Source organism: Benincasa hispida, chromosome 6, assembly GCF_027475165.1.
Source record: "Benincasa hispida cultivar pf3 chromosome 6, pf3_genome.v1.1, whole genome shotgun sequence".
NCBI classification, from domain to species: Eukaryota; Viridiplantae; Streptophyta; class Magnoliopsida; order Cucurbitales; family Cucurbitaceae; genus Benincasa; species Benincasa hispida.
The window spans coordinates 5,651,919-5,677,660 of NC_143483.1; the positions used below are offsets into that span (position 1 = coordinate 5,651,919).

General features: G+C 32.8%; 1 protein-coding gene across 1 annotated transcript; it reads left to right on the top strand.

Annotated features, from left to right (window-relative positions):
- The first annotated feature begins 14,364 nt into the window (after nt 1–14,364).
- On the top strand, nt 14,365–24,501 carry LOC120079919 (uncharacterized). The gene is made up of 2 exons (XM_039034375.2): nt 14,365–14,733; nt 24,142–24,501. The coding sequence occupies exons 1-2, from the start codon at nt 14,365–14,367 to the stop codon at nt 24,499–24,501; spliced, it is 729 nt and encodes a 242-aa protein (XP_038890303.2).
- Nucleotides 24,502–25,742: the final 1,241 nt, after the last annotated feature.

The window sequence follows — 25,742 nt, forward strand, 5'->3', positions numbered from 1 at the left end:
ATTCCTCTATTGAACAAAGACTATCTTGACTAGATACTATCACTAGAATAACTCTTATTCCTATAGTAACTCAGTTATCGCTACTTTGGTCAAGAATTTACTAACACTTAGTAATTCTCATAAGTGTGACCCTCCATTTTCAGACCTCAAAGATCGGAATCATTATGCTCCCGAAGTTGGAAAGACAAGAATGAAAATGGACCTGACAGACCCTATCATTTTCTAGATTTTGCGGAGTTCCGAATCCTATAATACTGCCCTCCGATTGGTAAGGTCGCTCTAGGGCAGACATGCAGGCGCATTATAGGAATCTCACGGTGTGACCTAATAGAAGAGACCGTAGGATGTGTTGACACATTTCCTTCTCCCACTTACTATGAACAACTTCCCCTATTCACCTTGGTATTGACTCATGCAAATACTCTCCGAATGGAGTCCACTCCCAGGGCAGCCCAAAGCCAAGCATGAATCTCATGGTGTGAACTCTTAAGGCCGCTAGAGCTAAAAGTACATTACTTTTCTCCAACTGAAGTGTTCTAAATGGTTAGGGTATAAAATACTTAGCGATACATTTCGGCTAACTAAACATATCCTAAGTCTAGATGATTCATCCGATTATAACTTTTATACTAGATTTTTAACCTATGATGTCTAAGTGATAAACAAATTTTATTACCTTACACCGCTCACGCATGCTCATAAAACTGGTTTAACCTAACTCAAACGCCGACTCGATCTCCAGGTAATAGGTGTTCCGTGAACCGTCAACTTAAAAACCTTCAACCTTAGTCATCTTATCTGACTTTTTGCCAAGATCTTGCCGGGTGAGTTTTCTTGTAACTTCGGTTTTACAAGATATCGACCTATTTTCTTTGAAAATTGGGATTGCTCGAAGGTTAAACCTAAGTGAGCATGCATCTTATCTGTATTATAGATTTTAGAAGTCTAGGTTATTTTATAACAATTATAAAATAAATTATAACAATTATAACCCTAGAGCATTCATCTATAACATGCTTCCTTCAATCAAACATGCTTTAATATAACACTTATATTAAAACTAAGCATGCATAGTATATATTTTATAACACTTATAACATATAACACATGCATGTCACATGATTTTCCTATGGTGAGGTTTTAAAGCTATATGGCATACTATATGTACACATAATCAAACAACATTATACATCACATGCATAATAGGTAAACAACACTAAAGTGGACCGATTTTGGCATTAAAAACAAACAAATAACTAATTTATTACACAAATCAGCAACCAGCTTCCCGAAACCGGCTTTAAACACTTTGAACCATCGGAAACCACTCAGAGTTCACGCGAACCGGCCCAAAAACACCAAAAACCAAGTTGAACCGGTCAAACTGACCGGTCCAGAGGCTGGTCAACGTGTGCTGGTGCAGTCAACAGAGGCATGGGTCAGGTCGGGTTGATGAAATGCGCGAGCGGACGGGTTGCGCGAAGCAAAGCGGGCGGGCGCTAGTCGGATCCGGAGCGGGGCAAGTGTGCGAAGCCAGGCGCATGTGCGGGGCTACTCTAAACCGGGTCAGATCTCAAGTCTGGGAGCACTTCTCGGGTTTGGAAGCTAATTCTGGGTCTGTGAGCAATTTTTCTTCAATTTTGCTGTTGTCCTCTCTCCCGGAATCAAGAAATTACAACCTAATTTCAATTCTAATGACTCCAAAAAATTTACAGACTCTTTTTCATACATTAATGCTCATAAACATGTAAGCAATTACAAATTTCTTCAAGAAATTTAAAGAAAAATAATGCCAAAATCATAATAAATCCACTTGTCCACATTTCATTCAACACTTGAATAGAAAAGAAAAAAACACCCACCAAAAGAAATTAATCATAATTAAAGCATGCTCTGATACCACATGATGGAACATGAGACATACGTAGCGGAATTAGGATCTAATTACACTCTAATTACTTTTAATTTAAAAGGAATTTAACAAGCAAAATGAGGAAAAAACAGTAAATTAACTTACCTTTGAAGCTCCCGAAAACCGCTTTTCCTCACTGAATCTCAACCCCAACACGAACGGACCACCACTAGAGTTGACCTACTATCCTCTGGACTCAGAACTGGGTTGTGGGACCCGATGGATGAAGAGAATCGAGAGAGAGAAAGAGATGGAAAAAGAAATGGATCTTTGGGTTGGGTTTTAGGTTATGAATTTTCCACAAAGAAAAAGGTTTTTTTTCAGCCCAAATTTGAAAAACAATTTTAAAAAAATGGGCAAACGTTTTTCAACCAAATTAAAAAGCCCAATTTATAGAAAAAAGCGATGCAACAATTGTATGAACCAAATCCATAAAAACCCAACACCTATAATCCACTATCTTAGTGGGCTTAATGTCTCCACTATAAGCCAACACCTAGCCAACTATTTTGTTAGTGGAATTATCCAACAAAAGTTTAGATTTTCCCACTAACTTTAGTCAAAGGGCAAAATAGTTATTTTGTCAAAGTCAAACTTTGACCAAAAAGTCAACATTTTGACTTTTTATGATTTTTCCATGTTGACTTATTTTGACCTCCCGAGCATGAATCCACATTCTGTTTCTCAAAATTCAACTCACATTTGAATATAAAGTCGGTCAAAGTTTGACTTTTCAAATTCAAAAAGTCAACTCTTTTACTTTTTACATCTTTGACCATTTCCATTATTTTCGAGCTTCCGAATATGAACGTATTCATATTCTTGATATTTAAATCACATTTAAATATTAAAGTTGTATCTCTAAACTGAAAAATTTGACCACTATATCATATATACTTGTCGGTTTCTCTCTCTTCACCTAATTCGAGCAATTCGAATTATTCTATCATACTGTTCTAAGTTTATTCTTATGAGCTAGTAGGCGAACCTAATGAACCTACAGATCATGGGCTCCAACAATCCGAGATTAACCGGTAAAACTCTTTGACCTAATTAATCAACATTTGTTAACTAATGGGTCATTCCACTAAAGCCCGTAGTTGCACTCCCCTCACTGTAGATATATTTCTGTCCATCTGATATAACCATAATCAGTAAGCTAATCCTTAACATGTTTTTCGTAATCTCAGTTGGGTTATAAAAACCGTTTTACCCCCAAAACTATATTTTGTTCCTTAAGTTCCACTGATCCTCTAATGAACAATTGGTTTAAGGTCCAACCTATAAACCGAACCCCTCCCGGGCCAAGGAGAGGGTGGGGCCCCTTGTTCAAGACCTGGATTCAATACTAAAGGAACAACCTATCTACTATCCCTATAACGAGTAGGATTGAATTCCATCTTGCACCCTATGTTCCCAACTATCCACTTGATCTTACCCTTGAAATGGGAGGCGTATTGGGCCAGCGATGATGAGTTGCCATCACCTATGCAGATCTAAGGATAATTCCGAGTGAACAGGAGTTCATAGTTAGCTCAGGATTAAGATTATATTACCTAGGTCATCAATCAACGAAATAGTCAGTTTTATACTTAAAACGGCATTTATAACGTAAAAAGTGACTATTTCATGGTTCAGTCTTATGCAAACTCGTTGCATAGGATGCCCCTACTCACATATCTCGATATGAAAAATTCATGATCACATCGTTTGTACTAACTCCAAGGTGGGTCGCATCCATAGTGTCCCCAGAACAAGGCACCCAACCTTATTCATATACTATAGATCATTTTGGCTATATATTTGAACTTGATCCACCTTTATGTCACTACATAAAGTTCAAACTACATTAAATAGCCTCAGGATCATAGTTTATTGGATCCAAGATTACAATTTCAATAACAACTTTATCAAAAAACAAAACATAATATGTTTATTAATTTACAAACTATGAGTTTTAGGACATAAAATCCAACAATTATATGAAATATGTACTCTTTTTCCTTCACTAGGATTTTTTTCTCATTGGGTTTATCATAGCAAGGTTTGAATGAGGCATATTTCATATATATATGGGCATCTAAGGGGGAGTATTATAAATATCATAAAAATAGATATCCAAGGCTTAGTATTCTAAAAGCCATGTGTCATTTTTCATGTTATCCATGTGTCTTGCAATAATTGATGCTTTGTGTCCATGTAAGTCCACATTCTATTTGCCACTTTCCCTATAAGTAGTGGCATTTGGTGGATCTTAAGATGATGCATATATGTGAGAAATCCACTTCAAAATTCCATTAATTTTTATATTATCCAATTTTATAATTTTAGTTATTTTATGATTTTAGTTATTTTATATTATATTTATTTATTTATTTATTATTATTATTATATAAATATATTATAATATTATATCTTCTCCATATCCGTGTTCCCATTGTGCTCCTCAATTTCACAACATATTTCTATTTTTTCTCACATATGTTTTCATGTTGAATATAAAAAAATTTTTGTTGATCAAATAAATTGAAAAATTCAATATTTATTTTGGAAAATGGAAAAAAAAGGAATAAATTCAAAATTTAAAACAAAATTACAAAACCGAAAAAGTAATAAAAAAAAAAGGAAGTGTGAAATTGTAAAAAATACCCCCCATTTGAATTAAAACTCCCAATGTTCAAATATAGAATTTGAAGAGTTTCTAAACCATTAAAAAAAAAACACCAAAATACACTATAATTAAATCACTTACAAGGTAATCAATACACCAATCAAACCTCAAATTAAGACCTGATACACAACCCAACGAGTCATTCAAAATATCAAACAATCTTCCCCAAAACAAAATTAGAGATTTTGAAAATTTTCATCCAATATCAACAAACCGTGAAGCAAGAACGAATTTCTTTTCGGACAACCAACCACAAACCTTCACCCCTCAATCCATCTACAACAAGAAATCTCTACAAACCATCACAATAATTGTGTCCATTCTAGTAAGTGGCCGTAAATCATGGAAGAAATACACCTTCTCATATACATTCTTCTCTAACTCTTGTTTATCTGTCTAAGGGAAATCAAAACTCGTGGTGTTGAAAGGGATCCCAAAAGTGATATTTTAAGAGCAGAAGCAGGATTCCAAGCAACCTATTTTGTGGAAGAAGAAACTCGACAATTTCCATGGTCTTCACATCATTTTCACAGGTAGTGAAATAAAAAAACACCATACAAATTTTCTTTTGGACAAGGCATTGCAATCTCCTATTTACATTGTTTCAAATCATTAAAGATAACAAATAATTGCTTAAAGGGAATGCTTGAACGTTATATATAGAGATGTTTAAATTTTTCAAAAATAATCATAGATTTAGGAAATAGTTAATTAATATTTTATTTTAAATCTTTTGACAAATAGAAAGAGTCTTTGATATACAAAAATATTTGCTTACTTTTCAGGATTCCCCCACAAAACAGAATATTAATTGTTTAGCAAGGTTTTCAAATAATACATTTTAAAAGAATAAATCTTTTTAAATGCATTCAAAGAATGATTAAAGTATGAAAAAAGAAAAAATTGAAGGAAGAACAAGGATCAATGAAATATTGAGGACTGTTGGAATAAGTGGTAGGAAAAACTGACAAGCAAAGAACCAATAATTCTCACCAGTGAGAACGATTATATGTGATATAATTAAATCAATGTGATATAATTAATATAATGTATTTGATACATTATATATAAAGTTTATTTAGGAAGAAATTAAATATTTGCATATGATTCAAATATTAATTATATGGATTGGATTCATATAATTAAATTTAGTATAAATGTGATTTATATTAAATACCACAAATGATTGAGAGAATTTAAAACTATTGAAAATTGAAAATTGCAACTTTAATAAAAAAAAAATTGAAAATTGGGTGCGTGTCCAGGTTTTGCTTTTTTGTAAATATGTCAAAAAAAACTTCTGCCTGAAAATTTGATTGCTATCTGATTTCGATGTGATTGTTATGTGATTGCTATGTGGTTATCACACCTGCAATTACAAAAAAATTAAAATCATGACTTTAGTTTCTTAAAATGTATTTGTCATACAATGCAATTTTCCTTAGATAATCTTATAATTATTATAATTTTATTAAGTAAGTCATTCGATGCAATAAATGGTTTTAATTTGTTTACTTTATAATTGTTATAATTAAATTAAATTAAAAATTAAAATCAATAATTCAGAGTTGCATGCAAACTTAGGTTAAAATCATTTTTAAAAATAGTTCTAAAATATGATTCACATAGACCTAAGATCACAAAATTTCTAATGAGACTAGAAATTAGTTTAATCTTTTAATCAGTTTAATAGCATTAAATTGATTTTAATTAAAAGATTAAATTTGTAGCAAGCGTATCTATAAAGGAGCTTTTGTCTAAGCCTTGTTCTGTCTAGGCTGGGGTATTTAAGTTGACGGAAATGGAACACCCCTACCTAGGAACTTACCTGGAAAGGTGAATTAAATAGATTTTCTACAAACATGCAATTATTGATTAAAGTTTGTTAAAAATGTTTAATGAGCATTAATCAAAGTTGTTTAACTATCCAAAGTATGTATTACTTTTGGACAAATTTAAACAATCACTTAGTAAAATAATTGGCCGCATTTTTCTAAGTTAAATTAATCCTACATAAAACACTTAGTGGGAGGAAAATGAAATACATGATATTTCATTTTTCTTTTTCACATTTCTCCCTTAAAGGTCATACCATAAGATCTATACTCGACCTCGAGGCACCTTTATTTGTGTCCCCTTATAGGTGGTGTTTGTATAGGTCAATATCAAGGTGAATGGAGAGAGTGTTTATAGTAAGTGGGAGCAAGACATGTGTCAAAACATCCCATGGTCTCTCTCATTAATTTGTAGTAAATTTTCATGCTCGGTCTCGAGGCACCTTTGCTTGTCTCCCTACGGATGGCATTTGCACGATTCTTTAATCAAACTACAGAAATAGATAAGATTGCTTTAGCTTTTTCCCAATTGGTTTTTCCCTACGGTTGGCTCATTGGGGCGGAACTCTAAAATCTAAAATGAGGGGTTACACTTACAAGAAAATGTTAAGCTAGTTAATAGTTTCTAGATCGAACAATGGTGACTAATAGTTACAGTATAAGGATTTGTTTTGTATATTGATTGAGATGGTCTCATTTCAGTGAAGGGGTACTTGATCACCCTACAGTGGCTTTTAAGTGATAACTTAAATGATCTATAGTAGATGGATAGGATTGGGTACCTTATCCTTGTGACACTATGAATACAAACCACTTTGTAAATGTTACAATAGTTGTAAAGTGCTACAAATGATCTTATCATGATTATTCATATAGAGAAATGTGAGCGAGGATATTCTATACAAAGGAGTTTTTATAAGACCGAACCATGAAATGAATAGTCTCATTATATAACACCTTTAATAAAAGAGACTTATATTTCACCATAATGATTATAGGTGACATGACCTGAATCTTGAATGAGTTGTGAACTCCTATCTATGAAAGCGGTCCTTTGATTTGTATGAGCGAGAGTGGCCAGATTGCCAACTCAATAAACTTACCATTTTGGGGATTCATCTAATTGGGGAGTTGGGAATATAGCTACACAAGACAGAATTAACTCTTTCCCTAATGTTGGGGTAAGTAGATAAATTGCTCCCTTAAGGGTTGATTCTGGGGCTTGAATAATGTGGTGTCACACTCTCTCTTGACCCGATAGGGGTTTGGTCATAGTTGAACTATGACTTATTATTCCTTAGAGGGATCGATGGTACTTAAGGAGTTAAAAGTAACTATAGGGGTAAAACGGTGATTTTGGCCTAGCTGTACTTACGAGTAATTTGTGAATGGTCATCGCACTGTTTATTGGTTATATCCAATAGACACATAAATATATCTATAGTGCAAAGAGTGCAACTGTCGGTCTTGAGTGGAAATTAAATTAAATTAATTATATGTGATATAATTAAATTAAATTAATTATATGTGATATAATTAAATTAAATTAATTATATGTAATATAATTAATAAAATGTATTTGATACATTATAATATAAAGTTTATTTTGAGAGGAATTAAATATTTGAATATGATTCAAATATTAATTATACGGATTGGATTCATATAATTAAATATAGGATAAATGTGATTTATATTAAATACTATAAATTATTGATAGAATTAAAAACTATAGGTTATATTGTATTAGATACAATATAAAAACTATAGGTCATGTGTTTTATTTGATACAACATATAGTTATATATATACATATAATACGTTAGATATATATATATATATATTATTTAAATTAAATTTATTTTATTTTAATTTGATTTTGAATTTAAAAGGAGTCAAATAACTTCCCTCCCTCTAATTCTCTCTCAATTTTTACATCATTAGTGGGGAAGTTAGTTCAATCGATTTGTTTTTCATCTTCTTCACAGAGAGGGTCTTTGTGAGTTGGGGTTATTTTTTTTTTTTTTTTTATCTCGCTGAAAATTCTTGTCTCAATTTTCATTCTCCCTCTCTCAAAACTCAGAGCCACAACTCCTGAGAATTCTCGTCCCCTACAAAGGTCTCACTTGTGGTGGTATCTTGTGTTTTTCGAGGAAGGTTCATGAAGAAGAAGGATTACGTGAAGATTGGTTATTCAAGGGTAAGTACTTTCTAACCCAATTTCTCTTCTTCTTCCATGTAGTAAATTATTTTTCTGTTGAATTGCATAATTTTTGTTCTGTAATTTTTGTATTATGTAAAAATTGGGAATTGGGAATGATCCCCGCTTTCGTGTGGACCTTCGGGTTCTTTCACAAGGATAACACGAAGGACAGGCTTTACTACCTGCCACTATGGACCATCACTACCTAGACGGACCTAAAGAAGAAGTTCCTGGAAAAATTCTTCCTAGCATCTCATGCCACCAGGATCAGAAAGAAGATGTAAAGCATCCTAAAAAGGCATGAGGAGTCTACATATGAGTATTAGAAGAGATTCAAGCGTCTCTGCACTTATTTCTGTAATCATCATATCCCCGATCATCTTCTCGTTCACTACTTTTATGAGGGACTACTGTAGCAGGATAAACGCAACATCGATGCAGCTGCAGGCAGTGCACTAGTCAAATAAAACTCCCTCTAAGGCTAAGGTGTTGATTTTCACTATGGCTAAGAATAATCGAAAATTCGGAATGCGAGATTGTATCACTCAATCATCTACATCTACACAAGAGGTAAGTGCACTTAAAGGTGAATTTTTTGAATTATCTACTTTTGTGAAACATGCTTTTTCTGCTAGGGCACAGCCCCAAAAGTTGTTGCTAAGGTGAGCTGCGCTGAGAATCAACAAGGTGGACAGATGTATAACTACAACACATGCAAAAGTGAGCTACGTCGGGAAACCAAGGCCAGAACAGCTCAAGTATGCCTTTAAAGAATAAGGGAAAAAGTCTGGTCAAATCTACCTTGCAAATAAAGCTGAGCCAGGTGTAGTTCCAACAAACCATTGCCACATACATGCAGAGTATGCCCACCAAGATCTCCCAACTGGTCGACGCGGTCAGCAGGCTAGACACTCAATATAGGAAGCATCCTTCCCAACCTATATTCATCTTTGTTGCTAGCTGCATTGAAAGCTCTCTGACACCTATTTTTGAACTATTGATTGATTAAGCTGGTTAAGGTTGTGAGTATTGAGTGTTGGGATGTACACCCTAAAACCTCGTAGTTAATATGTTTTTTAAAATAATGGTTGATTATTTTATACGTAATTATCCATTAAAGAAATATCCAAGATTAATTAATATAACTTAAACATGTATTTGGTTGACATACAGATGGATATTGTTTAAGTAATAACCTAAATAGTCTATAGTATATGGATAAGATTGAGTGTTTTATCCTTGTGACACTATGGATATGACTCAAACTGTAATTGTTCCAATAGTTGTAAAGTGCTACAAATGATTGTCTTAATAGTTCATGTGGAGATATGCAAGTGGGGGTGTCCTATACAAAGAGTTTGTATAAGACCTGACCGCAAAATGATTAATCTCTCTTTATAATACCATTGATTAAAGATATTAGCATTCCATAGGATGACCATAAGTGACTCAACCTTAATCCTGAGTGAGTTATGAACTCATGTTTATGAGGGCAATCCTTTGATCTGTATAGGTGAGAGTGGCCAGATTTGCGAACTCATAAACCTCCCATTTTGGAGATTTGCCCAAGTAAGGGAGCTGGGAATATAGCTACACAAGATGGAATTCACTCCTTCCCATCTTTAGGGTAAGTAGATGAATTGCTCCCTTATGTTGGGGATGTCCTAGAACTCGCAGTTTATAAATTTTGTGTTAAATATTCTAATTATCAATTAAATATTATTGAGTATCTTATTCAATAAAGTTGTTTATTTTACATTCTATTATGGAAATTAATGGCTATAGTATGAATACTTTAACTTTATGTGGTGACATAAACAAGATCAAGTTAATAGTATATAACCTAAATGGTCTATAAGTATATAGATGAAATTGGATATCTCATCCTGGTAACACTATTGGATATGCCCTATTTTGTATAGGTAATACAAATGATGTGATCCACAGATCATTCATGTAGAGACGTGTGAGTCAGGGCATCCTATGCAATGAGTTTGCATATAGACTAGACCATGAAATAGTCACTTTTCTTTATAACGACCGTTTATTGTTAAAACTGACTATTTCATACTTAAGTAACCTAGGATAACTCAATCTTAATCCTAAGCTAGTTATGAACTCTTGTTTATTCGGGATTATCCTTACATCTGCATGGGTGAGAGTAGTCCAACACCACTGCTTACTAAGCCTTCCATTTTGGGATAAGACCAGATGGATACTGGGGACATAGCCCTGCAAGATGGAATTCACTCCTACCCATTTTAAGGTTAGCAGATAGGTTGTTCTCTTAAGTGCTGATTCTAGGTCTTGAACAATCGAGCCCTTGTCTTCTCATGATAGAGAAGGACATGATTCATAAATAGTATTATGAATAAAAAAAATTGTTCATTAGAGGTTTAGCGGGTATTTAAGGAACAAGATGTATTTACAGGTGTAAAACGGTAATTTTGACCCAGCTGTAATTACGAATGACCTGTGAAGAATCGACTTACTTATTATGGTTTATATGGATAGAAATATATCTACAGTGAGAAGAGTGCAACTATCGAGCTATAGTAGTGTGTCTTGATAGTTAACGAATAGTAATTAATTCGATTAAAGAGTTTTAACGAATTAATTACAGATCGTTGGAGCTCATGATCTGTAGGTCCATTAGGTCCGTTTACTAGCTCATTAAATTGGAATAACAAATTGAGTATTGATTAGGGTTATGAATTTGAAATGTTCAAATTCAATTTAGGGTTTTCGATTGATTGTATATGATACAATTAAAAACATTTAGTTTAATCGAAATTAAACAAAATTGGAAAATCAATTAATAATTAAATTATGATTTAAATATAAAATTGATTTATTGGTGATATTGATATTTTATTAATTTAATATTTAGATATTAAATTAATATTTTTTTTTATTAAAAAGTTTAATTAAAAATCAATTAAAATTACTTTTATTTAATTAATTTTATAAAATTAAATTAAAAATAAAAATGAAAATGAAAATGATTTTTCAAATCATTTTAAGTTAGTGGATTTTTCCAATTTTTGGGGAAAATTCACTAACCACATTTGATGAAATATCACTAAATTTCAATTTAATTTTGGTGAAGATCTTCAAGGTGGAGCTGTCCACCATGCAACCCTATACATTTGCATGAATTCTACCTATATATAGAAGCTCCATGCATAAAAAACAGATAAGCATTTTGAGTTATACTTGTTGAAGTGATAACATGCATAAAAAACAGATAAGCTCCATTCATCAGTTCAACTTGATTTAATGTTTCCACCACACGTTCCAACTTGAGCATAGTAGAGAAGATCTTGGTGGTAGTCCTCTTGAAGTTTCAAGCTTTATCTTGGTAGATCTCAGCTAAATTTGTGAAGAAAATCTTCAAAGGTGATATGTGTTTCAAACCCTCTTCTTAATATCATATGAACAACATGCTTAAAACTCAAATTAAATGTAGTTTAAGTGCTTATTGATTCTGAAGTCTTCCATTGCATAATATTTCATTCTTTCAATTGGTATCACAACATGATTTAAGCACTTAACTATTATTAATTTGAGTTTGATGGGTGTTTTTCCATGAACTGCATGAAATAGTATGCTGATATGATTTTTCCAGTGTTTTGGCATTTTAATCCTTTTAATTATGTTGTTTCTTTTATAATTGGCTCTTGTTTGATGAGCCTTAATATATGTTTAAGAGTCTTTAATTCATATGAAGTCATTAGAAATTGAAATTAGGATGTAATTGAAGAAAGAAGTGAAGAAGGTCAAGCTATAGATTTCCAGTTCTTCAGCTATTGTTTGAATTTCCAGCGAGATTGGAACAAGTTCGAGTGAGATTTTGAATCAAGTTTGAGCGAGATATATAGCTCGAATGAGATTCAGTTGGAATTTCAAGCAAGATTTCAAGTTCAAACAAGATTTTTAATCAAGTTGGAATGAGATTTTAAGTTCGAGCGAGATTCTGATGGAAGTCCTAGCGAGATTTCAAGTTCGAACAAGATTTTGAATCAAGTTCGAACGAGATTTCAAGCCAGAAGCGAGATTCTGATGGTTTAAGCGAGATTTCAATGATCCAGCGAGAGATCAAGTCTTGAACGAGATTTCAACTAGCAGCAAGAGATCAAGTTTGAGCCAGATTTCAAGCTAAGCAAGATTCTTGAACCAGTTTAAGAAGATTGACTGGTTTGACCGGTTTTCTTCAGACTTGACCCGATTCATTTTCAAAATTGTTTTGATTGCGGTTCAGGTGGTTCACAACTAGTTCAAGCATTTTTTGGGTCTGGTTTGGAGCTGTTTGAAGCGGTCAAGAAGCGGTTTGGAGCTGTCAACTATTTTTTGTAATACATAGGCTTTTGTTTACTTAAAAATGCCAAAACTAAAAACTGTATCAGTATGTGTTTAATTGTTTATGCATGTGATGTATGTTATAATTAAATAAATTTTGTATATGCATACAGTATGCCATGTAGATTTAAAATCTCACCGTAGGAAGCATGTTACATGCATTGAAAGTATGTTATAAAATTGTTATAATATATAGTATGCATGTATAGGGTTTCTTTTAATATAAATGTTATATTAAATGCCTTTGATGAATGTTGTGGATGTTTAGCATGTCTAATTTTTGTAAGTTATTATAAAATATAATTAGACTTTAAAATCCATAACGAAGATGTACAACATGCTCACTTAGGTTAACAACTAGTTTTAACTATTAAAATAGATTTTTACCTTATAAAATTTTGTTACAAACTCAAATCAGTTCATAAACCTGTCTAAGGCTAGGGGAAATAAGTTGACAATTTACGTAAGACCTCCTACCTGGGGATTATGGCCAAAAGATTGAGCATTGTTAACTCATTTCATGAGCTTGCATGAACGGTGTGAAGTTTGAAACTGGTTTAAACACTTAGACATCGTAAGGTTATATCCAAATATAAATGTTATACTTAGATAAAAATGATATAGACTTAGGTTGTTTAAAAGTTAGTTGTTTTTAACCTAAGTAAATAGATACCCAAACATTTAGAACACTTCAATAGGAGATTAACATTACGTTCGATATATAGTTATTAGCTCTCACATCCTCAAAAGTTCATACCGTGAGATCCATGCTCGGCTTCGTGTCACTTTTACTGCGACTACTCTATTCGGAAAGTGTTTGCATGGGTCAATAACAAAGTGAATGGGGGAAGTAGTTCATAGTAAGTGGGTGAAGGAAATGTGTCAACATTGTCCTATGGCCTCTTCCATTAGTTTGAACTGTGAGATTCCTTTGTTGCGTCTGCTGTCGTTTTTAAGTGGCAATAGCTAGTCGTTATCCATGGCGATCCCCGCTGAGGGTTGTAACATATGATTTGGAATAACCCAAGCTTCAGTAATGAATAGGGTCTTATAGTTCCGTCTTGGGTATTGTCTTCCATCTCGGGGGCATATTCATACCATTCTATAAGATCTGAAAATGGCGGGTCACACTTAGAAGAATTTCTAATTGTTAGTAAAGATCTTGACCGAAAACGATAACCAAAAGTATCGTTGCAAATAAATAATGACTTATTGGGTACATTATTATTTTTGCTAAAATTTAGATTTAGATGCATAAAGTTTAATAGAATTTGTTTAAATTTTGTCAGCAATGTTGAATTCAATTATACAACTACTAGCTTCCGATAAGTTTAACAGTGAAAGATATTCAAACTGGAAATCCAACATTAATAAAATATTAGTTATGGATGATTTGAGATTTATGTTGACAAAGGAATGTCCTCCGGTTCCCAATACAACAACAAATCGAAATGTTTGGGACATTTATGATCGGTGGGTTAGGGCTAATGAAAAAGCTCGGGGCTACATCTTAGCAAATATATCCAATGTACTTAATAAGAAACATGAGGTAATGCCCACCGCCCTTGAGATAATGGTGTCACTTCAGGAGATATCCGAGCGACTGTTATCCTCTGTTCGACATGAAGCCATTAAGTATTTCTACAGTACTCGCATGAAAGATGGTTCCAATGTTAGAGAATATGTTCTCGATATGATGGTCCATTTTAATATTTCTGAGGGTCATAGGACAATGATGGATAAGATAAGTCAAGTAAGTATAATATTGGAATCTCTCCCAGAGAGTTATCTGCCTTTTAGAACCAATGTTGTTATGAAAAAAAGTTACTTATAATCTGACCACGTTTTTGAACAAGTTACAGACATATCAGTCTATGATGAAACTTAAGAAAAAAAGAAGTAAATGTTATTTCTCGATCTAAGAAGTTTTTTAAGGGGTCGACGTCTAGAACAAGACCCACTGATAACAAGAAGTCTGCTCCTTCTTCTTCTTCAAAAGATAAATTTGTACAAATGAAGAAGAAGGGTAAAGGGAATAAGAAAACCACTGCTAAGAAAAACAAAAACAAAAACAAGACTTCCAAAGGAAAGTGTTTCCATTACAGAGAAGATGGCAACTGGAAGCTTAACTGCCCAAAATATTTGGCGGAAAAGAAAGCGGAAAAAGGTGAAACAAGGTAAATTCGATTTACTAGTAGTTGAAACATGTCTAGTGGAGAATACTCACCTAACCTGGATATTAGATTCAGGCGCCGCTAATCATGTTTGCACTTTTCTACAGGAAACTAGTTCTTGGAGAGAACTTTCTGAATAGAAAATGACTTTCGTGGTCGGAACGGGTGAAGTCATTTTAGCTTATGCAGTGGGAGATGTCAAGCTATTTTTTGGAGAGTCTTTCATCTTACTTAGGAATGTGTATTATGTACCTATGATGAGAAGAAACTTAATCTCCATTTCCTGTCTGCTAGAAAATACGTACAAAATATCTTTTGAATCTAATGAAATGTTTGTTTTTTCAAGAGGTGTTCATATTTGTTCTGCAAGACTCGAAAAAAACTTGTACATATTAAAACCAACTGAAGCAAAGGGCATTCTAAATATAGAGATATATAAAATGGCTGAGACTCAAAATAAAAAACAAAAAAATTCTCCTGACGCCTATCTTTGGCACCTCAGACTTGGTCACATTAATCTCAATAGGATTGAGAGATTAGTAAAAAATGGTCATCTAAGTCAGTTAGAAGATAGTTCTTTACCTCCATGTAAATCATGTCTTGAGGGAAAAATGATAAAAAGATATTTTTCTAACAAAGGACTTCGTGCCAAAGAACCTCTCGAACTTATACATTCAAACCTATGTGGTTCAATGAGTGTAAAAGCACAAGGAGGTTATCAGTATTTTGTCAAATTTATTGATGATTACTCGAGATATGGCTACATTTACCTAATCAGTCACAAGTATGAAGCTCTTGAAAAGTTCAAAGAATTTAAGACGGAGACAGCTGAAACTCTTGAAAAGTTCAAAGAATTTAAGACCGAGACAAAAAATTTGTTTAGTAAAAGAACTAAAACACTTCGATCTGATCGAGATGATGAGTATATGGATTTATAATTCCATAACTATCTGGTAGATCATGGAATTCAATCCCAACTCACACCACCTGAAATACCACGACAAAATGGTGTTGCAGAAAGAAGAAATCGAACCTTGTTAGACATGGTCCGATCAATGATGAGTTATGCTTAGTTACCTCAATCCTTTTGAGGGTTTGTAGTATAGCCTGCAGTATATATTTTAAACGTTGTTCCTTCAAAAAGTGTTTTAGAAACATGGTATGAATTATGGAAAGGACGAAAAACTAGTTTACGTCATTTTCGTATCTGGGGTTGTCTAGCACACGTGTTGGTACAAAATCCTAAGAAACTGGAAACACGTTCGAAATTATGCCTCTTTGTAGGACACCCTAGAGAAACAAAAGGAGGACGATTCTATGATCCCCAAGAAGACAAAGTGTTTGTATTGACAAATGTTACATTCTTGGAAGAATATCATATTAAAAATCATCTACCTTGTAGTAAACTAATATTACAAGAAATGGCCAAAGATGCTACAGAAACATAAAAAAGAGTTGTTGATTAAGCTGGTTCATCAACAACTGTTGTTGTCCCGTCACGTCCGTCTCAAGAGTTGAGTCTGCCTCGACGTAATGGGAAGGTTATTCAGCAACCTGAATGCTATATGGGTTTAATAGAAACTTAAAACATCATACATGATAATGGTTTAGAGGATCCATTAACCTTTAAAAAGGAAATGGAATATGTTGATAGGGAATAGTGGATAAAAACCATAGACGTTGAAATGAAGTCTATGTACTTCAACTTTGTCTAAAAACTTGTAGATCAACCATATGGGGTTAAACCTATAGGTTGCAAATGGATTTACAAAAGAAAATGAGACCAAACTGGCAAGGTGCAAACCTATAAAGCCAGACTCATGGCAAAAGGTTTTACCCAAAGAGAAGAAGTTGATTATGAAGAAACTTTTTCTCCTGTTGCCATGATAAAATCGATTAGAATAATTCTATCCATTACCACATATTATGTATCTGAAATAGGGCAAATGGATGTCAAGACAGCTTTCCTAAAAGACCATCTTAATGAAAGTATTTTTATGCCTCAACCAGAAGGTTTCATCGAACAAGGACAGGAATAGAAAGTTTGTAAGCTTAAAGGATCCATTTATGGGTTAAAACAAGCTTCAAGATCTTGGAATATAAGATTTGATACTACGATCAAATCTTATGGCTTTGAACAAAATGTTGACGAACCTTGTGTATACAAGAAGATAGTCAACAAAACTGTAGCATTGTTAGTTCTTTATGTTGATGATATCTTGCTTATTGGGAAGGAGGCAAGCTTCCTTGCTGACGTAAAGAGATGGATAGCAACACAATTCCAAATGAAAGATTTGGGTGATGCTCAATACGTTCTAGGAATACAAATCTTTCGGAATTGAAAGAATAGAACCCTAGCACTATCTCAGGCATCTTATATTGACAAAATGTTGTCAATAATATGAAAATTCCAAAAAAAAGTATGTTACCTTTTAGACATTCATTTGTCAAAGGAACGGTGTCCTAAGACATCTCAAGATGTTGAAGAAATGACAAGAGTTCCATATGCATCTGCAGTTGGGAGTTTGATGTACGCAATATTATGTACACATTCTAACATATGTTTTGCAGTTGGAATCATCAGTAGATTTCAATTCAATCTAGGATAAAGTCATTGGACTGTTGGAAAAAACATCCTCAAGTATCTAAGAAGAACAAGGGACTATATGCTTTTGTATGGACCTAAGGATTTGATCCTTACAAGATACACTGGTTCTGATTTCCAAACTGACGTGGATCCAAGGAAATCTACTTCAGGATCAATTTTCACTCTCAATGGAAGAGGTATAGTTTGGAGAAGCATTAAGCAAAGTTGTATCGCTGACTCAACAATGGAAGTAGAATACGTAGCCATATGTGAAGCTGCTAAAGAAGCAGTATGGCTATGCAAATTCTTGGCTGACTTGGAAGTAGTTCCAGATATGCACCTACCTATCACACTATATTATGACAATAATGGTGTTGTTGCCAATTCAAAAGAACTAAGGAGTCACAAACATGGAAAACATATTGAGAGAAATTACTATCTCATTAGAGAGATAGTACACCGAAGAGACGTGATCGACATGAAGATAGCCTCTAAAGATGATCTTATTGATCCATTTACGAATACCCTCTCGACTAAAGTGTTTGAGGGCCACTTGGTTGGACTAGGACTCCGAGCAACGTAATCTAGGGCAAGTGGGAGAATATCTATGGTATTAGAGATACCCTAGTTTATTGTATTTTTCCTTTATGATTCTCAACATTTTATTGTATATATTTTTTCTCACTGGAGTTTTAGCCTAGAGATTGTTGAGGATGTTCTAGAACTCGCAGTTCGTAAATTTTGTGTTAAACATTCTATTTATCAATAAAATATAATTGAGTATCTTATTCAATAAATTTGTTGATTTTACATTCTATTATGAAAATCCAATAAACATATCCATAGCTATAGTATGAATACTTTAACTTTATGTGGTGACATGAACACGATCAAGTAAATAGTATATAGCCTAAAAAATCTATAAGTATATGAATGAAATTGGGTATCTCATCCTGGTAACACTATTGGATGCGGCCCATTTTGTATAGGTAATACAAATGATGTGATCCATAGACCATTCATGTAGAGACATGCGAGTTGGGACATCCTATGCAATGAGTTTGCATATAGACTGAACCACAAAATAGTCACTTTTCTTTATAACGACCGTTTACTGTTAAAACTAACTATTTCATACTTAAGTAACCTAGGATAACTCAATCTTAATCCTGAGCTAGCTATGAACTCCTGTTTATTCGGGATTATCCTTAGATCTGCATGGGTGAGAGTAGTCCAACACCACTGCTCAATAAGCCACCCATGTTGGGGATAAGACCGGATGGATAGCTGGGGACATAGCCTTACAAGATGAAATTTACTCCTATCCATTTTAAAGTTAACAAATAGGTTATTCTCTTAAGTGTTGATTCTAGGTCTTGAACAATCGGAGCCCTGCCTTCTCATGATAGAGAAGGACATGATTCATAAATAGTATTATGAATAATAAATTGTTCATTAGAGGGTCAGTGGGTGCTTAAGGAACAAGATGTACTTACAAGGGTAAAACGGTAATTTTGACCCAACTGTAATTACAAATGACCTGTGAAGGATCGACTTACTAATTATGGTTTATATGAACAGAAATTTATCTACAGTGAGGAGAGTGCAACTATCGAGCTATAGTGGTGTGTCCTGATAGTTAACGAATAGTAATTAATTCGATTAAAGAGTTTTAACGAATTAATTACAGATCGTTGGAGCTCATGATTTGTAGGTCCATTAGGTCCCTCTACTAGCTCATTAAATTGGAATAACAAATTGAGTATTGATTTGTAGAGTTATAAATTTGAAATGTTCAAATTCAATTTTAGGGTTTTCGATTGATTGTATATGATACAATTAAAAACGTTTAGTTTAATCGAAATTAAAAAAAAATTAGAAAATCAATTAATATTTAAATTATGATTTAAATATAAAATTGATTTATTGGTGATATTGATATTTTATTAATTTAATATTTAGATATTAAATTAATATTTTCTTATTAAAAAATTTAATTAAAAATCAATTAAAATTAGTTTTATTTAATTAATTATTTTTTAATTAATTTTATAAAGCTAAATGAAAATTATTTTTGAAATCATTTTAAGTTAATGAATTTTTTCAATTTTTGGAAAAAATCCAGTAACCACATTTGATGGAATATCACCAAATTCTAATTTCATTTTGGTGAAGATCTTCAAGCTGGATCTACCTACCATGCAACCCTATACATTTGCATGAATTCTACCTATATATAGAAGTTCCATGCATGAAGAAAAGATAAGCATTCTGAGTTATACTTGTTGAAGTGATAACCTGAAAACCCTACAAACCTCTCACTTGTTCTTCATCAGTTCAACTTGAGTTAGTGTTTCCACCACACATTCTAGCTTGAGCATAATAGAGAAGATCTTGGTGGTAGTCCTCTTGAAGTTTCAAACTCTATCTTGGTGGATCTTAGCTGAATTTGTGAAGGAAATCTTTAAAGGTGATATGTGTTTCAAACCCTCTTATGAATATCATATGAACAACATGCTTAAAACTCAAATTAAATGTAGTTTAAGTGCTTATTGATTATGAAGTATTCATTCCTTCATCCTAAGTGCTGACTCTGGATCTTGAACAATGGGACCCCTCCCTCTCACTAGCTCGAGAGGGTTTTGTTTATGTAGGACCATAAACAGATTGTTCATTAGAAGATCAGTGGAACTTAAGAAGTTAGTTATAATTATAGAGGTAAAATGGTAATTTGACTTTATTGTAATTACAAGCGATTCTTGAAGGGCCGATTCACTGTTGATTGGTTATATCCGTGGACATAGAAATATATCTTCAGTGTGAAAAGTGCAATTGTGGGTTTTTAGTGGAGCGACCTGCAATTAATGAATGTTGATTAATTTAATTAAAGAGTTTAATTAATTAATATTGTATCATTGGAGCTTCTAGCTTGTAGATCCATTAGGCCCCTTTGCAAGCTCACTAAGGATAAACACAAGGAATAAATGGTTTTGGAATAATTTGAATTGTTCAAATTATTTAAAGGATATAGAAGTGTGATTTATATTAATGTGATTAATATAAAGGATAATGTATATTGATACATTATAGTATATAGTTAATTATAAATATGATTTATAATTAATATTATATATATGAGAGAGATAAATGTTTAAATAAGATTCAAATTAATATAATGTATATAGATACGTTATAATATAAAGTTAATTTTGAATGAGATTCAAAATTATACTATATTATATGAGAGTAGTATATGTGAATAAGATTCAAATATTAACTTTATGAATGGTATTCATATAATTACTATAGGTTATAATTAATGTGAATGATATTCATATTAAAATTATAGGTTACATGAGAGATATATTTGCATAAGATTCATATTAAAACTATAGATTAAAATTAATATGAATGAGATTCATATTAAAACGGTTATGTGGGAGGATATTATTTGAATTTGATTCTAATTAAATAAAATATGTGATATTTAATTATTAATTAATTAATTAATAGTTAATTAATATTATTATTTAATTATATATTAAATTAGATTTAATATATTATTTGGATAATATAAAAATTAGAATAATTCCCATGGGAGTTATTTTACACAAAATGGAAAGGAGTTATATCTCCCTCTCCATTCATCACCTCTCAATCCATCACTTCTTTGTGATTTTATAAGAGTTATAGAAAAACAGAAGAAAAAAAAAATCTCTTGTCAACACTAACTATAGAAATCTGGTTGGATTCTTCTCTTTGATCTATCAAAACAAGAAGGATCCCACCATCCTATTTCTTGTCCTAAAAATAACAAGGAAAGTCTAGTGGTGGTATCTTGGTGATTAATCGTGTTCTTGGAAGAAGCTTTAAGTTCGAAGGAGATTTTCTTAGTTCGTGGTTGTTCGTAAGGTTGTGGAGGAGGAAGCATTGATAAAGGTCTTCATGAAGGGAATGGTGAAGTTCGATGTAGAAGCAGGGATCGATCCCAATTTTTAATTTCATCGAAAACTGAAATTGCATAACCTAATCATGCATTCTATTAAAAAAAAAAAAAACTACAACATGCCTCAAAATTAAAGAGAAGAAATTAGGGTTCAGTCACACTTACCCTTGAAGCCAATAATTCTTCACGATCTCCTCTCCACAAACGATCACAAACAACAAACCAAAATGGCACCACCACAAGATTTTCTTTTGTACTCTCCTTAGGGGTTGACAATTTCTTGCAAGAGTAATTGAGTTGGGAGAATCTCACAGAACCTTCACTATGATCTCTTCTATGAAGAAGATGAAAAAATGTCAAATCCCAACTCCCACTGTCACGATATTTTTTAGAGTATTAAGGGGAGGGAAGTTGTAACTCCCTCCCTTTAATTTAAATAAATTTTAATTTAATTTAATAAATAAATAATATATAATAACAAACTTATTAGATAACTATATGTTATATCAAATATAGCACGTAGTCTATAGTTTACATTATATCAAATATAATATAATCTATAGTTTCAATACTCCCAATAATTCATGGTATTTAATATAAATCTAATTTATATTAAAGTTAACAATATGAATCTCATACATATAACTAGTATTTAAATCATATTCAAATATTTAATTTCTCTCAAAATAAACTTTATATTATAATGTATCAAATACATTATAGTAATTATATCACATATAATTAATTTAGATTAATTATATCATATATAATTAATTCCCTATATTAATTTGAACAATTCAAATTAATCCAAAATTAATTCTCAATAATCTCTATTGAGCTACAGAGGGAACTTTATGGACCTGTAGATTGAAACTTCAATGGTACTTAGATAATTAATTAAACTTCTTTAATTAAATTATCTAGCATCCATTAACTGTCGGTCACTCCACTAAAGATGGACAGCTGCCCTATTCACACTACATATATATATTTATGTCCATTGGATATAACCAGCCAATAGTACGATGACCTTGCACAAATTGCTCATAAGTACAACTTGGAAAAAATTATCGTTTTGCCCCTATAGTTACATCTAACTTCTTAAGTACCACTGATCCCTCTAATGAACACTAAGTTATAGTCCAACTATGACCAAACTCCTCTCAGGCAAAGAGAGGATGTGGCGCCACATTGTTCAAGCCCCGAAATTAGTCCGTAAGGAAGCAATTTATCTACTTACCCCGACATTATGGAAGTAGTGAATTTCATCTTGTGTATCTGTGTTCCCAGCTCTCCAAACAGACGAATTCCCAAAATGGTAGGTTTTTGAGTTAGCGATCTAGCCACTCACAGCCATACAAATCAAAGGACCGCCTTCATTGGCCGGAATTCATAACTCACTCAAGATTCAGTTCATGTCACCTATGGTCATCCTGGCTGAAAAGTAAGTCTCTATTATTAACGGCCTTATATAATGAGACTATTCATTTCGTGGTCCGGTCTTATGCAAACCCTTTTGTATAGAACACCCCCGCTCACATGTCTCTACATGAATGATCAGGATCGGATCATTTGTAGCACTTTACAACAATTGTAACATCTACAAAGCGGGTCATATTCGTAATGTCACTAGTATAAGGTACTCAGTCTTATATATCTACTACATACCATTTAGGTTATCACTTAAACATAATCCACCTATATGTCTCTTCATACGTGTTTAAGCTATTGAAGATAATCTTGGATGTTAGTTTATTGGTTTGTGGGTCAATGCTACTAAATGTTGAATAAAATTCCTCAGATTTTATTAAATAAATCGTTTGTACAGTACAATTACAAACTACAGGACCCACGAGATTTAAGGGATCAACCCCAACATTTCAAGGGAGTATGTTCCTCTTCTCTTTTAAAGCATGCTTATGAATCTTTATGTTTATCTTGTTTTATTATAATTTCTCTGTTTTTCAAGATCTTCCAAAACGAATTTTGATGGCACACATATTCATGCACTTCCATTGATGAATTCTATTCCTTCACAGAGGATGTCGAGGAAGAATGATCAACTCACCTAGAAGATGTGGGGTATGTTCCAATCCACCTATGAATTTAACTTCTTATGTTCGTGTTGCTCTGTTCCATAGCAGGTTTGCTGTTGCTAAAGAAGTTGAGCACATTTTCTACCGTCTTCTAGTGACAAGAGCCTTACTATAAAGGGCAAGAAAATTTAGGTTGAGGTCCTGCCGAAGAAAGGAAAGAAGATTATGGAAAGAAGAAGGTAGTTCTTCCAACCCATTAAACATGATGACCCAGGTACGTTTTCTGTAACTTGTTTGATAGAAACTAGAAAACTTAGCATGCCATGTTTAATTTAGGGTATGCTATAAATATCATGCTTTCCCCTCTTTTCTTTGGTTCCTGTCTCATATTTTGGATCATTCTGATATTTGGGTGCAGTTAGCTGACCACTCCCTTGTTCGAACACTAGGATTAGTTCAAGATATGCCGATTAGAGTTAATGGTCTATCATTTCTTGCTCATTTTTATGTAATCGATGTGAATGCTCATTCCCCTTCCTCTAATTTATCTGTTCTATTAGGGAGACCCTTTCTTAATACAACTAAAGTTGTGATCAATGTGGACAAAGGATCCCTGCAAATTGAAAAGGGAGGAAAATTTGAAAAAAAATTTATTAATGATATCCTCATTACCACTAAACCTATTTGTTCAAGTACTATTAGTTTTCAAGATGATGACAAACCTCCTAATTTGGGGGTAGGAGATGGTGACTCGATGATTGGCGATGGATATGGATGATGAAGCCAAGTCGGGTCGAGCATAACGACTTTAAAAAAATTCTGCTACCTGGAGGCTGCCAAGATTTATATTCCTTATTGCTTTCTTAGTGTTGGATTCTTTTCTATTTACTTTTATTTTTATTGAGCTTAATTCATTCCATTTTTCTTGATATTTAGGTTTCTGTTGTTCTTGAACAGATGGAGAGAATCATTCTTAGTTGAGCTAGATATCACCAACATCCAATGTACCAAAATTTCAGGGAAGACTCCTGTTTACCTTTTATTTTTGTCCCTTATTTTCTTTTCTTTATCACACTGGGGACAATGTTAGATTTTAAGTTAGGGGTGAAGGATGTCTATGTTTTGACTGGAGCCCTTGAGCATCTAATCTCGGGCTATTTTGTTTTTATGCTATGTATGGATTTTTACTCATGTTGTGTGGTTCATTATTATGACTAGTTGAGAACACACTCTCTTATGATTCATCTTGTATAATATGATGTTTGAGATGAATAATTATGATTTTTAGCTCCTTTTTTAAAAAAATTGTACTTTTCATGAACGTTTAAGTTCTTTGTCTGCCTATATTAAGTCTTGCATGCTTAGAATTGTACTAATTAGCTTGTATTTTTTGTTATCATTCCGAAAGGGCCCACAAACTATATAGTGTCTTACATGACAGGTTGTATTGTAATACTGAGGAGTAAAAGTAATTTATATGCCATCTTAAAAGTCAGCTGATAAATGTTCCACTGATAATATTATGCATGTCTAAGGATAGAAAGAGTTATCTTTACTGTGATTAATTAGAACGTTCACGAGAAAAGAGTAAGTATAGTTCTTTGCATTGATAAGCTAATGCCCCTAGGTCAAATAAATGCAAGTTTAAGGCCTTAGAGTTTAATTTCAAGTACCTCAGTTGACATATTACTGCTTTGTTTTTTTTGGCACTTTATAGTTAGTCATGAGCCAGTGTAGGGAAAAACAAATTAAGAGTCAATTAAAAGTATTCCAGCTTTCTAGAACTTAATTAGAAAGGTTTTGAACTTACTTTTCTATGAATAAGTTTAGAATTAGTTCTAAATTGTGCTCCATTAACTGATTATGAATTGATTTCATTGTTGATTACAAGTTAAATTCTAGGAGTTTGTTGAAACTTGAGTAACGAACCATGCAATTTGAGTGAGCATATATTTGAGTGACTGTGTGCTTCATTCTACCTTGCTCGGGATGATAAAAAATTAAGTTGGAGGTGTTTGA